General features: G+C 52.6%; 1 protein-coding gene across 2 annotated transcripts in view; it reads left to right on the plus strand.

Moving 5' to 3' along the window:
* Neurl1 (neuralized E3 ubiquitin protein ligase 1) overlaps positions 1–15,156 on the plus strand; it is an 81,311-nt gene extending 66,155 nt beyond the window's left edge. For both annotated transcript variants that reach the window (XM_005352438.2, XM_013348194.2), the window contains exons 4-6: positions 8,212–8,901; positions 11,809–11,955; positions 13,070–15,156. In XM_005352438.2, the coding sequence (XP_005352495.1) occupies positions 8,212–8,901; positions 11,809–11,955; positions 13,070–13,308 (1,076 nt within the window). In that variant the 3' untranslated portion in view covers positions 13,309–15,156. The remainder of the gene's footprint in view (positions 1–8,211; positions 8,902–11,808; positions 11,956–13,069) is intronic.
* The last annotated feature ends 38 nt before the right edge of the window (positions 15,157–15,194 follow it).

Consider the following 15,194-nt stretch of genomic DNA (forward strand, 5'->3'; position numbering starts at 1 on the left):
CACAGCTATGAAGGGGGACATGTCATATCACAGCTATGAAGGGGGACATGCCATATCACAGCTATGAAGGGGGACATGCCATATCACAGCTATGAAGGGGGTCAGGCCATAACACAGATATGACGTGGCCCAAATCTGATTCTGCAATTAAGTGTGGTCCGAAGTGTTAACTGCAGGGTGCCGCTGAGAACAATCCTGGAGGACGTCTGTGGGAAGCGAAATCCAAGTTGGTGAAGAGAATGGAGTGGCTGAAGAACAATTTAGCCATAAATGGGTGCGCACTGGCACAGAGTGGGGAGTGAGCCAAGAGGGAAGGGAGCGTGAAGAAGAAAGGCAGCAGGGAGCTCGTGGCCATGAGGGTTGTGCACAACTGGGCACACACATGTACACACGCACACACACACAGACACACACAGGCACACAGAGAGAGACAGAGACAGAGAGACAGAGACAGAGAGAGAGGGACAAAGAGAGAGTGAGTGCTTCGAGTTAAATGCTCCGGTGGCTTTGGTCTGGAATTTGGAACCCCCAGTCAATCTGGACATGAGGTCGGTGTGACCAAACCTGGTGCCACATTGCAGTGGTAGTGGCAGTCTCTGAGGGCTGGAAGTGGCGGCTTGCAACGGTTCTTAATCTCTTACCCCTTTTCCCAAAGCATACTTCTAGGTCTGGGTAGAAAGCCTCATCTACCTGCTGGGGGTGTTACTCATGAAGACACAGGTGGCTTTGGGCCAGATCCAGATTCTAGGGGCTGCTCATCCAGTGGCCCAGCTTTGCAGCCCTGCACCGAGAGCCTCCTCAGTCCCTTGAGACAAGGCCCCGGGGCTGTAACCGTCCCAGGTGTGCTGAGAGTGTGTCATACATGGTTGAGAGCTCTGAGAGCTCCGCTGTCACTTGGGTGACCTTGCTGCTTCCCTGGCTTAACCAATGTTTATGCTCAGCCTTAGCGGCTGGGATCCAGAGGCAACTGTAGTTTAAGAAGCCTGTACCCGTCCCAGGACAGGGTAGACAGTGGGGATGCTATGCAGATGAGGGTTTCTCCCTCTTTGACAGTTTTCCCTAAAAAGAATAATTTGACCAGATATGGTGGTGCACAGACATGGGAAGCAGAGGCAGGAGGATGAAGTCATGCTCAGATACATACTGAGTCTGATTCCAGCCTGGGCTACATAAAGCCAACCTGGGCTACATCCAATGCCCCCTCTCTCCCCAAATCTTACTGTTCCTTCTGCAGAGACTCTTCCAGGCATTCCCTTTTTCTTCTCACTTCAGGTCTTGCCAACTGTGACAAGGCCCAGGCCTGAAACCCTCCACTGCTCCATCTTAGCTTCTTCCTTCCCTTCCACTGGATGACACACCCTCCCCTGAGCGCCTGGGGCCCATGCAGGTTTCAGTGGGTGGCGTGGTTCATTGTCCTGTTTTCTAAGGTGCTGTGCACCTTCTGTGCACAGGAAAGGGTCACATGTATTTTGCAGAGAGGTCTAATGACTTGCAGCTTGTCGTGCAGCGGGTAGTGGCTTGTTTGAACCTGGAGCCTAGGCTGCCTTGCCTTCCAGCTTCTCTAGCATAAGTCCCACTTAAGTCTGAATGCCTACCTCTAGGTAATCACCCAGGATCTGTCTTGTCTAGAACAGGGCATATGAGAGCTCAAGGTAGGAAGGATCAACTACTCATGTTGGGTAGAGGTTACCAAGAGTTACTGCAATGTTGGACCAAGAAAGAGGTAATGGGGTCTCAGGGTATCTGATTCAGTAGAGAGGGCAGGTCTGACTGCCCAATATCCCCAGATTCTCGAGAGCTTCATCTGGTTCTCCTGTCCTAGAGCAGACTAGCTTGGGCAGCATGAGATCATGTCCATGGATTACCAAACCCGACTGACTGTCACCTACAGAAAAGGCAACGCCACATTGCCACCTAGTGTCTCATTGGCTGCAGATGTGGTTCTAGGGGCCTTGGTAAGACCTGCAGGGGTGAGAGGGTCATAGTGGGATCTGAGGGCAGGGTCCTACAGAACTGGGGACCAGGCCCTCATTTCAGAAGCAGGAGAGAGCCACCAAATTAAGACCTGACCCAGCGGCTTGCAAGTTGTGGGCAGTTCCCAGTGTCTCTTGCCTTGGCCTCTGGATTGCTTGGGCATAAGGATCCATGCCCCATATAGCTCACCAGTATCTGCAGAGGCTCCCAGATACAGGAAAGTGTCTACAGTGTGAGAACTGGTCTTGTCTTTACGTTAAAAAAGAATACCCAATTTGCCATATTTGCCTGGTCACCATCACTAAATAGAAAACTCCGTGCATGTCTTCTGTCATGAAGGACAACCATGAAGTCTAAGATCTGGGATGATACCTGTGGTTCTCCAGTGGGGTTCTTTGGAATCCTTGGGCTCCGTAGGACATCTCTAAGACAGCAAAGTGCAGAGACATAGGGAGATGGGCGTGGTGCCCCTGCCAGACTTCAGCTGCAATGTCTGTTGGTGCTGAAACAGAGGTACCCCTACTTTAAAGATGAACACTTGGGAGGGTGTGGTGACTCACACCTGTCATTCTAGCCATTGGAAGGCAGAGGTAGGAGGATCACTGTGAGTTCCAGGCCAGCCCGAGATACAAAATCCTGTCTCAAAAACTGAAAACATACAACCCAAGTTAATAACCAACCAAAACCAAACAAACAAAACAAAAGTTTGAGAGCCACTACATCAAATGATCCTTGGAACCTCTGACTCCATGATTCAACCAAGGAGTCTGACTTCAAGTGATGCTGGGCCAGTCTACATTTCCCTCAGAGGCCTCAGGAACATGTTTGTTTCTTCTGGGCTGCCCATAGCTGAGTTCAAAGGGAAAGGGTGGAGGCTGGTGTGGTTTTCAGGGTACTGCCCAGAGGGTTGGCTCATCTGAGCTGTGTCCTGCCTCCCTGCATGGCTCCTTCTCCCATCTGGGTCAGAAGCAGACCAGCAGGAGGATGTTTATGGAGACAGTAAACTTACTGGCAGCACCTTCCAAAAGGGGGCCGGCTGCTGCAACCCCGTGCTAAAAGATCACCCCGCGCTGCAGATGTGAGAACCTAAACAAACAAGAGTCTGTGCTGGTGGTGGCCCAGCTTCAAAAGAGGCCCCTAAGCCAGTGCCACCCTATGCCGCTAGCCAGGCTAAGCTGGCCCTTAGCACTCACCACCAGCCACCGTTACCCATGGTCTAGCTCAGGTGGATTTCCACGAACTCGTCAGCAATACGACGCTGGATGCACCTTTCACCGGCTGCCCGTCCTGCTGCCTGGGCAAGTCCTTCTCAGCTTGGGAGGGAGAGCTTTGCCCTCAAGGTGACATTTATCCCAAAGAGATTCAGGGGGCCGGAGGGAACAGTCTACCACAGAAGAATCCAAACCAGGAAAGCTTTTGTTTTCAAGACAAGGTTTCTCAGAGCCCAGGCTGGCTTCAGATTCACCATGTGGTTGAGGATGGGTGACTTTGAACTTCTGATGCTTCCGCCCTGCCTCCAAAGTTCTGGGATTATAGATGTGTATACCATAGGTGCCTGGTTGGTCAGGAGTTGAATATCAAACCCAGGTCTTTGTGTATTCTAGGCAGGCACCCTACCAAGTGAGCTATGTGCCCCACCCAAGAAGAGTTATTTTCCAACAGTTGGAGTTCTACAGACACAGGGGCTAGGAGGGTTTTGAGGTGGTGAGCTCTCCCCGGGGGCATTTTAGGCAAGGCTGAGTGAGAAGATGGCAGGGGTCTGTGGGTTGCCTACCCCTTCCCTTTCTTTGAGCTCATATCCAAATGGAGATGCTAAGACTGAGTCTGATTTGGATTCTTCCTGCCTCTAAGCCTTAATTTGTTGCCTGCTGATTGCCAGGATCTAGGTCCAGGCCCCTTCTTCTCTGCCCATGGCTCAGTACACAAGGGTAGTGACAGCTCCGCCCTTCTGCTCTGGTCCAGAGCCACTGTTACGCCCCAGAATTGGCAGGCACCAAGGGACACAAAGTGCAGTGGCTGAACAGCTTCCCCCCTCCCCCTGCCCCCCTCCCCTGAGACAGGGTTTCTCTCTGTAGCTTTTGAAACCTGTCCTGGACCTTGTTCTGTAGACCAGGTTGGCCTCAAACTCACAGAGATCCACCTGCCTCTGCCTCCCGAGTGCTGGGATTAAAGGCGGGTGCCACCACCACCTGGCTGAGCAGCTCCTTTCAAGATCTTGTGCCACCTCTGCCTCCATCACTAACCCCTCCCAGGCAGGCAGCTGATTACATAACTTGTTGCTTCCTAATGAGGGGCCGTCCACGGCTTGTGGCTCCAGGTTAGCCTCATCCTGGGAGAGTCCCAAGGTGTTCTCTTGATCTGGAGGCTGGACACGACTGTGCCCCAGCTCCATGTTAGCTCACCCAGAGGCCCTTTGCCTCTGCCATGTGCTGGATGCTCTACATCTCAAGTTGCAGCTATTTCAGGGCCTCGCGCAGCTGACCCGCTGCTAGGACAGCTATTTGGAGCCTGCTGGCTGCCCGCAGCTGCTCCTGCTGAGTGCTGGAGAGGAAGGGGAGAAGACATTCTTGGGCTGGGTCTAGCCAGTTCCAGCTGTTCCTGAGCCTCAGCTCCTAGCTCAGCAACATTTCCAATAAGTGCATTTCCTAGCCTGTCCGTCTGTCTGTCTGCCCCTTTCCATCCACTCTTGCATTCCTTCTCCTTTAATCTCCACATGGAGCTGCTTCTTCTGGGATTTTAGTCAGTGATTTCATCCAAAGAGCATTTCCTGGGTGCCCACCGTGACTTTCATGTCTACAGAGAGCATGGACAGCCTATTTGTGTAGGTGTCTGGTGCTGGGGTTTGAACCCAGAGGCTTGTGCATGCTAGGCATACGCTTTACCACTGGCCATGCCCCCACCCCAAAATGCTAATATCTGAAATTGTCTGGGCAACGGGGCGTCTGCCCACCCCTGACCTGCCAGAGCTTGTCAAGACAGGCATCTGGCTCCATTCTCTAATGCTTTGGGGAAGTTGCTTACACAAAGGCCACCAGCTAAGTACCAGGTAGAACATTTACTGCCTGGTCTGGAGTGCCCTAGAGCCCATGGTGACATGGAAAGAGTGGCTCATACTGACATGTGATCACATGTGCCGGGTACTTTACCAAGTGTCCAGTGGGCCTCACCCCATCACATCCCTGAAGCATCCTTCCAAGGGGAACCTCAGAATACAGGCTTTACAGAAGTCAGATATGTCTCTCACAGCTGAAGAAGAAAGGTCCCATGAGGTTAAACCACTTGTCCAAGGTCAAGTCAGGATTTGAACCCAGACTGATAACTTCAAATTTGCTACACTCAACTATGTTCCTATCAATATATTGCCTACCGCTATGTAGATTTTGGTTACAAAAACCAACTAACTGATACTCAAAGTATTCTTAAGTTGTGTTATTTGGAGTTCATAGTCACTCTGAGCCTTGAGCTTCTCAGGGCACACCCGGAGTACTGTCTGGGTCTATTCCCTCTCTAAGTGGTGGGAATGTGTGTCTGCAATCTTCAGTATGAGGGAGAGGAGATGTGTTCTCCTACAGGCTCAGACATCAAGTGGTGTGGTGCTTTAGATACAGAGATGAAGAATTCAGTTTAAGAGAACCCTACCCTTCAGAGGACAAAGCCCTTTCTTGTTTATTGAATTGCTTCCTCAATTAGTGTCCACAGCTTTGGCCTGCACTGCTGTGAACTACATACACCATGGCCTGCTCAGCTCCAGGACTCAGAACAGCCTGTCTGAGAGTATGGGGTAGCCCGTGTACGATCTTTCTGATAGGTCATGGGTGGGCCTCTCTGAACCATTGGCTCCTCTTCTTAATACTTCCGTCTCCTCTCTCAACTTCCTAGTGTCCCCAAGGCCCAGCACTGGAATCTCTGAGAAGTCAGGGCCCAGGCTTTCCCCACCTATTTCCCTCCCTAGACTTCCTCTTCCTTCCTGTCCCCCCTCTTCCCCTCACCTCTGCCTCTGAACATCCCCAGCCTCCAAGCCATTGCCATCGTTGTCAGAGTCAATTCCCTGGAATAATCAAGTTTTCCGGTTGGTTCCCTCCTCCTTGCCAAGGCAATACTGGGAACCCCAACCAGTCAGGCCCCAGGAGGCTTTCGGAGCAGCCCGAGACTTAGGAAGGGCAGCGGCTAACCTTCCTGAGTCCAGATAGCAGCTTCGGGCAGAGGTAGAGAGAGGGGCTTTGGCGACTCCTCCACCTTCAGTGGAAGGCCAATGATGGCTCTTCTTGCTAGCTTAGTTTTCTAGGCTTTGCCAGAGGACTTGGGTACCTCTGTCACCTCAGCACAGGGAGGCATAGGTCATGGTGTGGCTTACAGTGGAGCCAGTCAGATTTGGGAATGCCAACTCTGCAGAAGGGTTTTGTCTGAAACGAGTGTGATTCTGGGCGGTGGTGGAGCACGCCTATAATCCCGGCACTCCAGAGGCAGAGGCAAGGGGATTTCTGTGAGTTTGAGGCCAGTCTGGTCTACAGAGAAAGTTCCAGGACAGCCAGGGCTGTTGCACAGAGAAACCCTGCCTCGAAAAACCGACCCCCATTACCCCCCAAAAGGGTTGACTTTGGGGGGTGGACAGACCTTGCCAATGTTGAGTCTACTTACTCAGTGGCTGTCGCCCAGCACCCCTGAGCAGTGTTTACAGTGGGGTGGCCTCCACGGGCTGTTTGAAGGATAACATTTGGGGTTAGCACACGTTGCTGTCACTGTAGGTTACAGATCCACAGAGCAGGGACATAGCATACCGTTAAACGAACAAGGCTGGAAGCAGCTGTCGGCATGAAAATGAGGTGCTCGGGATACAGTGAGACACCAGTGGGTGTGAAAAAGGAAACATGTACAGTGCGCAGCAGGGATTTGAGCCTGACATCCATGCCCATGAAAGGGCTTAACACACGTCCTGCATGCCCAGAAGCTGTGCACAGAATTTAGTGACACTGTTCTGAGATGGGCCGAAGTTACCGCATTTTCAAAACGGCTTATTACTCACCCAAGGTTAAACATCATTGGTGTTTATAGAGTAGAACTCAATTTTTGCATTAGCGAAAACCTAAAATACACCTAAAAGAATCTGTCATGCCACAATCCAAATATGGAAAAGGTCACCCCCCCCCCCCTTCTGGGTGGCTGGCTAACAGGCAGCCTTGTGTGCTGCTTTTTGCTGGAGTGTATGTATTGTCTTCAGAATGAAGCTTGTATCAGCTGTCTGGATTAGTGAGACAGGTTGGAAGCTCGGTGAAGCTGCTCTCAAAAGTCTATTTCTTGGATGAATTTAAATTCCTTCCATATTAATGTCTTTACATGACAATGATAACCTCAAAGCCTAAGTATTGGTTTTAGATGTCGCTGTTTATGCAAAGAAACTGGGAGAGAGCGGTCCCTTCTGGCCTCCTAGAGTGTTACAGATTCAACAGTACCTGTGACTAATGGTTATTGCTTGTGTAAAAGCCACTCTGAGGACTGGGGAAGATAGCTCAGTGGGCACAAAACACGAGGACCTGTGTTAGCTGTCTTTTAAAGGCAGGATGTATCGGTATGTTTATAATCCCACTGCTGGGGACTGGGGGATACCTGGGACTCGCTAGCTAGCCAGCGCAGTCTACTTGGCTATTTCCAGACAAAGAGGGGGTGAAAGGGAGGGAGGGGGAGAGAGTTTGTTCTCTAAACAAACAATCGTGGATGGTGCCTGAGAGATAACACCTAAGACTGACTTCTTGGCAAATCCTAGATGTTAAACATAAATTAGGGAAGTCCTCGGGATTAGAATTTAAGAAATCTTTTTCTCCCATGGAGGGGCTGAGGGTGGGCTGAGGGTACAGGGCATCAATCCACTAAAACTGTAAGTCTTAGCGGAACTGTGGCACACACAGAGTTCGAGGCTAGGCTGGGACATGAGACTCTCAGAAAAAGAAAAGGTCCTCCTGATACAGTTTAAGAATCAGCACACTGCAAGTTCTGCAGGGTTACTGAAGACAGTAAGGAGAAAGCATTGCTGGCTGGAAAGCATTTAGAAGCAACTAGATGGCCTTGAAGTTGGTGTCTTCCAGCTGCACGCTTTGTTTAAAAAGAACATTCCCGCGCCCCCTTTGCTTTCCAATTTTGCATCCGAACGAATGAGCATCTTTAGTGTCGGTGGCTCAGGCAGACTGCGCGACCGCTGTGGGACGGTGACTGTCGCCCGGTCTCTCGCCCTCCCCGCTGCAGACAGCGAGCTGGTGCTGCCCGACTGCCTGCGGCCGCGCTCCTTCACTGCACTCCGGCGGCCGTCCCTGCGATGCGAGGCGGACGAGGCGCGCCTGTCCGTGAGCCTGTGCGACCTCAACGTGCCGGGAACCGACGGCGACGATGGCGCACCGCCCTCCGGCTGCCCGATCCCGCAGAACTCGCTCAACTCGCAGCATAGCCGCGCGCTGCCGGCGCAGCTCGATGGCGACCTGCGCTTCCACGCGCTGCGCGCTGGCTCGCACGTCCGCATCCTGGACGAGCAGACGGTGGCGCGCCTGGAGCACGGGCGCGACGAACGAGCGCTTGTCTTCACCAGCCGGCCGGTGCGCGTGGCCGAGACCATTTTCATCAAGGTCACGCGCTCCGGCGGTGCGCGGGCTGGCGCGCTGTCCTTCGGTGTCACCACGTGCGACCCTGGCACGCTGCGGCCTGCCGACTTGCCCTTCAGCCCCGAGGCCCTAGTGGACCGCAAGGAGTTCTGGGCGGTGTGCCGAGTGCCCGGGCCTCTGCACAGCGGCGACATCCTGGGCCTGGTGGTCAACGCTGACGGTGAGCTGCACCTGAGTCACAACGGTGCGGCAGCCGGCATGCAACTGTGCGTGGACGCCTCGCAGCCCCTCTGGATGCTCTTCAGCCTGCATGGCGCCATCACGCAGGTCCGCATCCTCGGTGAGTCTGGGGGTGATCCTGCTGGGGCTTAGCAGCTAGCCTGTCACCCTAGGTGAGTTCTGGGTGGGGTGGAAACTTCTGGCTCACTGATGGCTGGGAGAGATCAACTCACATCCGAACGGACACAAACAGCCTGGCCAGATCCATGTGCCTCAGCTTAAAAATCGGGGAAAGGGAGTTTACACTAGCAGTGAACTGAGACTCAGTTTCCTCAGGGTTCTTGTGAGCCTTACTGAAAATCAGGTTGCTTGGTTGTGGTGGTCCATGTTTGTAATCCCAGCATTTAGGAGGCAGAGGCAGGAGGATCTTTGCAAGATCACCGCTAACCTGGTCTGCATATTTCTTTCAGTTCAGCCAGAACTTCTTAGCAAGCTGTCTCAAAAACAGAAAAGTGGTAACAGAAAAGTTGCTGTCTTCATGGGTTGATACCTGCGTCAGAGTAGGGGAATGCCTGAGCAGGTGGCCTTCGGGCATGAGATTGCAGCCCTGCAAACCCTTCTCAGAGGGCCCTTTGAAAGGACTGGAGGGTGTGGGCTTACGTTAAGCCACACTCTCTGGTTGGTTCTATGGGATAAGTGTCCCTTACTGTGACCAGATGTCTGACAAGGCGAGTGAGGGAAGATGGGTCTGATTTGGCTCACCATTTGAGAGAACGGTCCATCCTAGTGGAGGGGGGTGGCAGGAATGGGAGGGGTCACATGGCACCCACCTGCTGTCAGAGAGCTGAGTGCCTGCGCTCAGCTCCATATCTTGCTTTTCTCTTTATTCAGCATGGGAAGTCAGCCCTGGATGGTGCCACCCACGCCAGGGTGGCTTTACCACCCACACCAGGGTGGCTTTACCCTGGGGCTATCTCTCACTAGCCTCACTGTAAACGGCAGACCTCTGAATCCTGCCTGCAGAGATCCGAATGCTGTAGCTGTAGGGTAGATTCTGGACTTCTGATTTTGTTGCTGTTGTTTTTGAGACAGGGTCTCTAAATAGCCCTGCCTGTTCTGGAACTCATTATGTAGACCAGGCTGGCTTCAGACTCGCAGAGACCCAACTCTGCCTCCTGAGTGCTGGGGTTAAAGGAGTACACCACCACGCCCAGCTGGTTTATATTTTTATTTAAGCCTTTAGCCAAGGTTAGGGAAACCTGGCCCTCTTAACCCCATGACTCACCCCAGGCATCATGATAGGGTTGGTAGTGTGTGCAGATGAGCTAGCCTGAGCTGCTCTCTGAGCTCCACCTGCTGTGAGGGGCCCATGCAGCCCGGTGCTTGTGTCTGTGTATGTGGTGCCATTGAGACTGTGAAAATCAGTGTGGACTTCCGGTTCCAGACAGACCAGACTGCGAGAAGAAAAGCTACGCGCGGAAGTGAGGCCAGAGTACCAAGGGATTAGAGCTGAAAGATAAACCAGGAAGGAAGGAGACGAAATCAGATTAGAGGAAACAAAATCAAACAGAAAGGGAGGTGAAAATGAAATCGGGCTGGGAAGCACGCCCACACAAATCTGAGCTGAGGTGAGAGATAACCGACTCCGCTAGCTGCGTCTCGGGGAACAGAAGCCACCCAGAGGCAAGGCATGCTCTTGCATCAGCCCCACCTCATAACCGCAGAGTAGCTCTCCAGTAAGCTCTGTCATCCGAAGGGTTCATAAGAGGGAGCGAAAGGGAACGAAAACAGAACATGGGATTTTTTTTTTCTGTCTCAGGTGGTAAGTGGGTCAAGGTGGATGTTAAGAAATACCACCCAGAACTCACTGTCTGTTAATAGCTCCTAACTGTTTGGAGAATTGGGCATGTCTGCCAGCAAAGTGCTGGGGAATCCTGACTGGAAACCAAAGCCAGGAGCAGCATGGGAAGATTGACTTCCCCGTACAGTAAATGCTTGGCTTTGTGAAAGTCCCCCATAAGCTGATAACTCAGGGCTGTTCCCTTTATCCATATGTACACCACCTACAGCTTCCTTTGTGTTCACTGGTAAATCAAACTGTTTTCACTACAGACAACTATATCAGAGTTGCTTTCTAGACAGGTTTGAAATGCTAGTCCATGCGGTAGGGTAAGAAAAGCAAATAGGTACGCATTTCTGAAAAGAGATGATAGTTTATTTAAAATATCAATGTAGTAAGAGAAACTGTATGAACTGGGCCTGTAACCCCAGCTATTTGGGAGGCTGAGGCAGGAGGACCAGATGTTCAAGGTTTGCCTGGGCTGCAGAGCAAGTTTGAGGCCAGCCTAGGCCACTTAGTAAGATCCTATCTTAAACTAAAAAGCTAAATAAGGGTACTGGATCACTGGTCAGTGACAGATGCTTCGCTAACACGAGTGAAGCCCTAGGTTCAGTCTCTAGTGTGGAGGGGAGAAGAGGGAGGAGGAGAAAAGAGACCCAGCGTGTGAACATTCATTGATCTTAGAAATGATGACATCATTAAAGGAGTTACAGCTAACAGTTGTAACAGAGCATTAGGGCCTGTGGGAAAGCCCGGGCAGCGAGGCTTCTTGCTCCTAGCAAGCTCATGGTTCTGCTAGGGCACAGAGCTGGATTCTCTTCAGGCTGTGTGGCTGGGTATGGCTAGTCAGTGATCACGAGGTAGGATCATGGGGGAGCCATGGCTGCCCAAGGACTGAGGTTTGAGGATAGTCTCAAGAGGGCAAAGGCTCGGTCCCCAGTCTCACCTGTGGACAGTGTACCTCTGGGAAGGACTAGGCAGGGAAGAAGGGAGGGAGAGGTTGTATTACCGGAATATAGGGACCACAGTGCCCGTGTAGAGAAAGCAGAACCATGAGCTTGCTGGGAGCAAGAAACCTTGCTGCCCGTGCTGTCCTACAGGCAGGCGTGGGGGCCCTCGGTGGGGGTAGGAACTGAAGTTCTCTCTATTAGGCTAATGGCACTGTGGCCCATCCCCACCCCTTTTCAGGCTCCACCATCATGGCTGAAAGGGGCGGCCCATCTCTCCCCTGCTCACCTGCATCCACTCCAACCTCTCCCAGTGCCCTGGGCAGCCGCCTCTCTGATCCCCTGCTCAGCACCTGCAGTTCTGGGCCTCAGGGTGGCTCGACTGGCGGTGAGTACCAAGGCCCTGGGGTTGGGTCATGCTTCCCTTCTCATACGTATAGTCTTCAGGGAGGGACCGGCCGTGCAGCCTTTGTTAGGGCTGGGGCTGGAAGCTCTCACCAGGGGACTTTTATTCTTAAAAAATAATAATAATTTTAATTATTTTTGAGTGTGTGTGTGTGCATGCATGAATGCGTGAGGTGCCTGATGAGGTTGGAGATGTGCTGGGTGCCCCAGAGCTGGAGTTATGGGCAGCAGGTGGTTGCAAGCTACCTGATGTGGTGCAGGAATCAAGCTCAGGTCCTCTGGAAGGGCAGCCCTCCTCTCTGTTGACACAGCTCTTCAGATGTCTCAGGGTTTCTGCGGCAGTGAAGAGACACCACGAGCACAGCCACTCTTATAAAGAAAAACCCTTAATTGTTACAGTTTCCAAGCCCATTAGCACTATGGCAGGACATGGCAGTGTGCAGGCAGACATGGTGCTGGAAAAGGAGCTGAGAGTTCTACCTACATCTTGATCTGTAAGAAGCAGAAGGAAGAATTGTCACAGTGGCCAGACTTGAGCTTCTAAGACCTCAAAGCCCCCCTCCACAGTGACACACTTCCTCCAGCAAGGCCACACCTCCTAATAGTGCCACTCCCTATGGGCCAAGCATTTATACATGAGGCTATGGAGGCCATTCCTGTTCAAACCACTAGATGTGTAGCTGTTGCTTTTTTAAAAATAATCTTTTTTATAAAGATTATTTTAAATTTGTGTGTATGTGTGTGCGCATGTGTGTATGCCTTGTGTGAATACGTGTGTGTAGGCGCCATGAAGCCCAGAGAGTGTATCTATCTTCCAGAGGACCTCTGGAAATGTACCCAGGGTTAGTGCAGGAGGCTCATGCCTCAGAAGATTTGGGAAGTCCTTTTTTTTTTCCTTTCCTCCTTTCCTGTCACTGCTCCTCTGGCCCTGGTCTGGGGCTGTGTGGCCGGGGCCGAACTACTGGAACTCAGCTTCTTCCTTTGGGCAGGGAGGTGGGATGCCAGTTTGAACAGCTGGCTCTCCATCGTGGAGGAAGACATGAGCCCAGGATCCCCTTTGGGTCACATCCCATTCTGATTGGTGCTTTTGCTCTCAGGGACGGCTCCCAACTCACCTGTGAGCCTGCCTGAGTCACCAGTGACCCCAGGTTTGGGCCAGTGGAGTGACGAGTGCACCATTTGCTATGAACACGTAGTGGACACAGTCATCTACACGTGTGGCCACATGTGCCTCTGCTATGCCTGTGGTCTGCGCCTCAAGAAGGCCCTGCACGCCTGCTGCCCCATCTGCCGCCGCCCCATCAAGGACATCATCAAGACCTACCGCAGCTCCTAGCCCACATAGCCCACTGCAGAGCCCACCCGCACGCCCACTTCCGCAGACGTCAGCCCAGCAACAGCGAAGGGCGAAGCCAACAGGGTCCCTTCTACTTTTTCAAAACTCTTCCTCCTTTTCCATTAAACATGGGAAACCAAGGTCCCTGGAGGTTTGGGCTGAGAGGGTCTAAGGCAAGGAGTGGGGGGGGGGCACAAGCAGTACATATGAGTGGAGGGGAGGAGAGAAGGCTACCCCACAATCTCCTCTTTACCCAGGTTTCTGCATGGTGAGGGGCTGAAGCCGAGTCTCAGCCTGCTCCCATCCCTCACGATCTAGGCAGATTTCTAAGCTGTGCTGCCCATGTGGCACCTGGAGACAGCGAACATGTAGCTTCCCCTGGGCAGCTCAGGAAGAGGCCAGTGGACTCCTCTCACCCTGGGCAGATGCAAACTGCATGTCCTGTCTCTTTTTCCTTACCCAGAGTGGGTAAACAGACAGGCTGCAGAAGATTTCAGGTCCTAGGTCCTTGACCTTGTGCCAACCTGCCGCGTTCAGGACCTCTCCTTGCCATAACTTGCACCAATCATCTCACTGGTGCCGTTGCCTAGGGTGCCCTTCAGTGTAGGCTGAGGTGGGCCCTACTGTTGTCAGGGTCTCAAAGAACAGGTCCACAGCCACCCCTAAGGCCTGATCTCCTTCATCTCAGTGCCCGCCTTGGCCTGGGCTGATTCTGCCATCGTATGCCCAGGAGGGACAGGAGCCTTCAGTGGGGTGGGGGTTTCCTGGGCTATGGACAGCCCTTTCCCTTATTTTTATTTATTTATTTATTTGGTTTGTGAGTTTTGTTTGTGGGTTAATTCTAACCTGGGGGCTCTTAAAATGCTACTATTGGGGGGCTCCCCGGAGAAGGAGGCAGCAGAGAGCAATCACCCAGAATTCCCCAGGCCCTCACACAAGGCTCTTGGGCAGTCCTGCTAATTCTTGGGTGGAACTCCAAGCTGAGGCCTCCCAAGAGGTGGATAAGCCTCTCTTGGATGTCGGACACTGGCATCCACCTGTGCCCTTCTTCCCTGGGTAGGAGCTACGTTAGCGTAGTTGGTTCAAGGGCATCTGCTCTCCAGGAGTTTATCTCTATAAAGACATCATAAGTTCTGGAAGGTTGGGGAAGGTTATTGACATATGGGCCAGGGACCAGAATGGAGATCTTTGTTAGAAGGGTGGATCTTGAAGGCTGGGCTCTTAGTCCTGCTAAGCAAGTGTCCATCACTACTGCTCTCCCTGCCTGCTCAGGGTTACTATGGAGCCTTAGCCTGGGCTCTTCCAGCCCTTGGCCCTCAGATGGCTGGTTTTATACCATCAGAGCTGGCTTCTGCCTTTGACAAGCAAGGTCTGGGGCTCTGTGCTGGCCACTAGCCAGTTCTATGGCCTTGGCCAGAGGTTACCATCCAAACCACAGCTTCCCCTGTGTAAAGTGGCTTGGGGGTGGAACACTCTTCATGTGGTTCCTGGGAGTTCTTCTGGGGTGTCTCCTAGGGGGGAACGTACTGGGGAAGCATTGAGAGTGGGGCGCCAGGGTGGACATTTGCCTGCACTGCCCTTGTAGGGACCTGGGGAATCTGTGCCACCCTGGGTCTCCTCTCTTTAGTCACTCTGCCTGGTAGACCCTTTCTGTGAAAGCAGGCTGGAGCTGGTAAGTTGCCCCATCCAGTTCGGGGTCATTTGAGAGATGGAGAAAGTCCGAGCACTGGGCTGTCTGGCTGGAGGTGGGAAAAGAAGCCATCGTCCATTCTGCTAGAACAGAGGTAGCACTGCCTCCTTTGTGAACTGGGTCACTGTGTCTGTGAATAAAGGTGATTTTGTACCAGCCTGGGGGCTGTGCTCTGTGTCTGGAGGTGGGGAAGGGA

This window comes from Microtus ochrogaster, chromosome 8 (assembly GCF_000317375.1).
Source record: "Microtus ochrogaster isolate Prairie Vole_2 chromosome 8, MicOch1.0, whole genome shotgun sequence".
NCBI classification, from domain to species: domain Eukaryota; kingdom Metazoa; phylum Chordata; class Mammalia; order Rodentia; family Cricetidae; genus Microtus; species Microtus ochrogaster.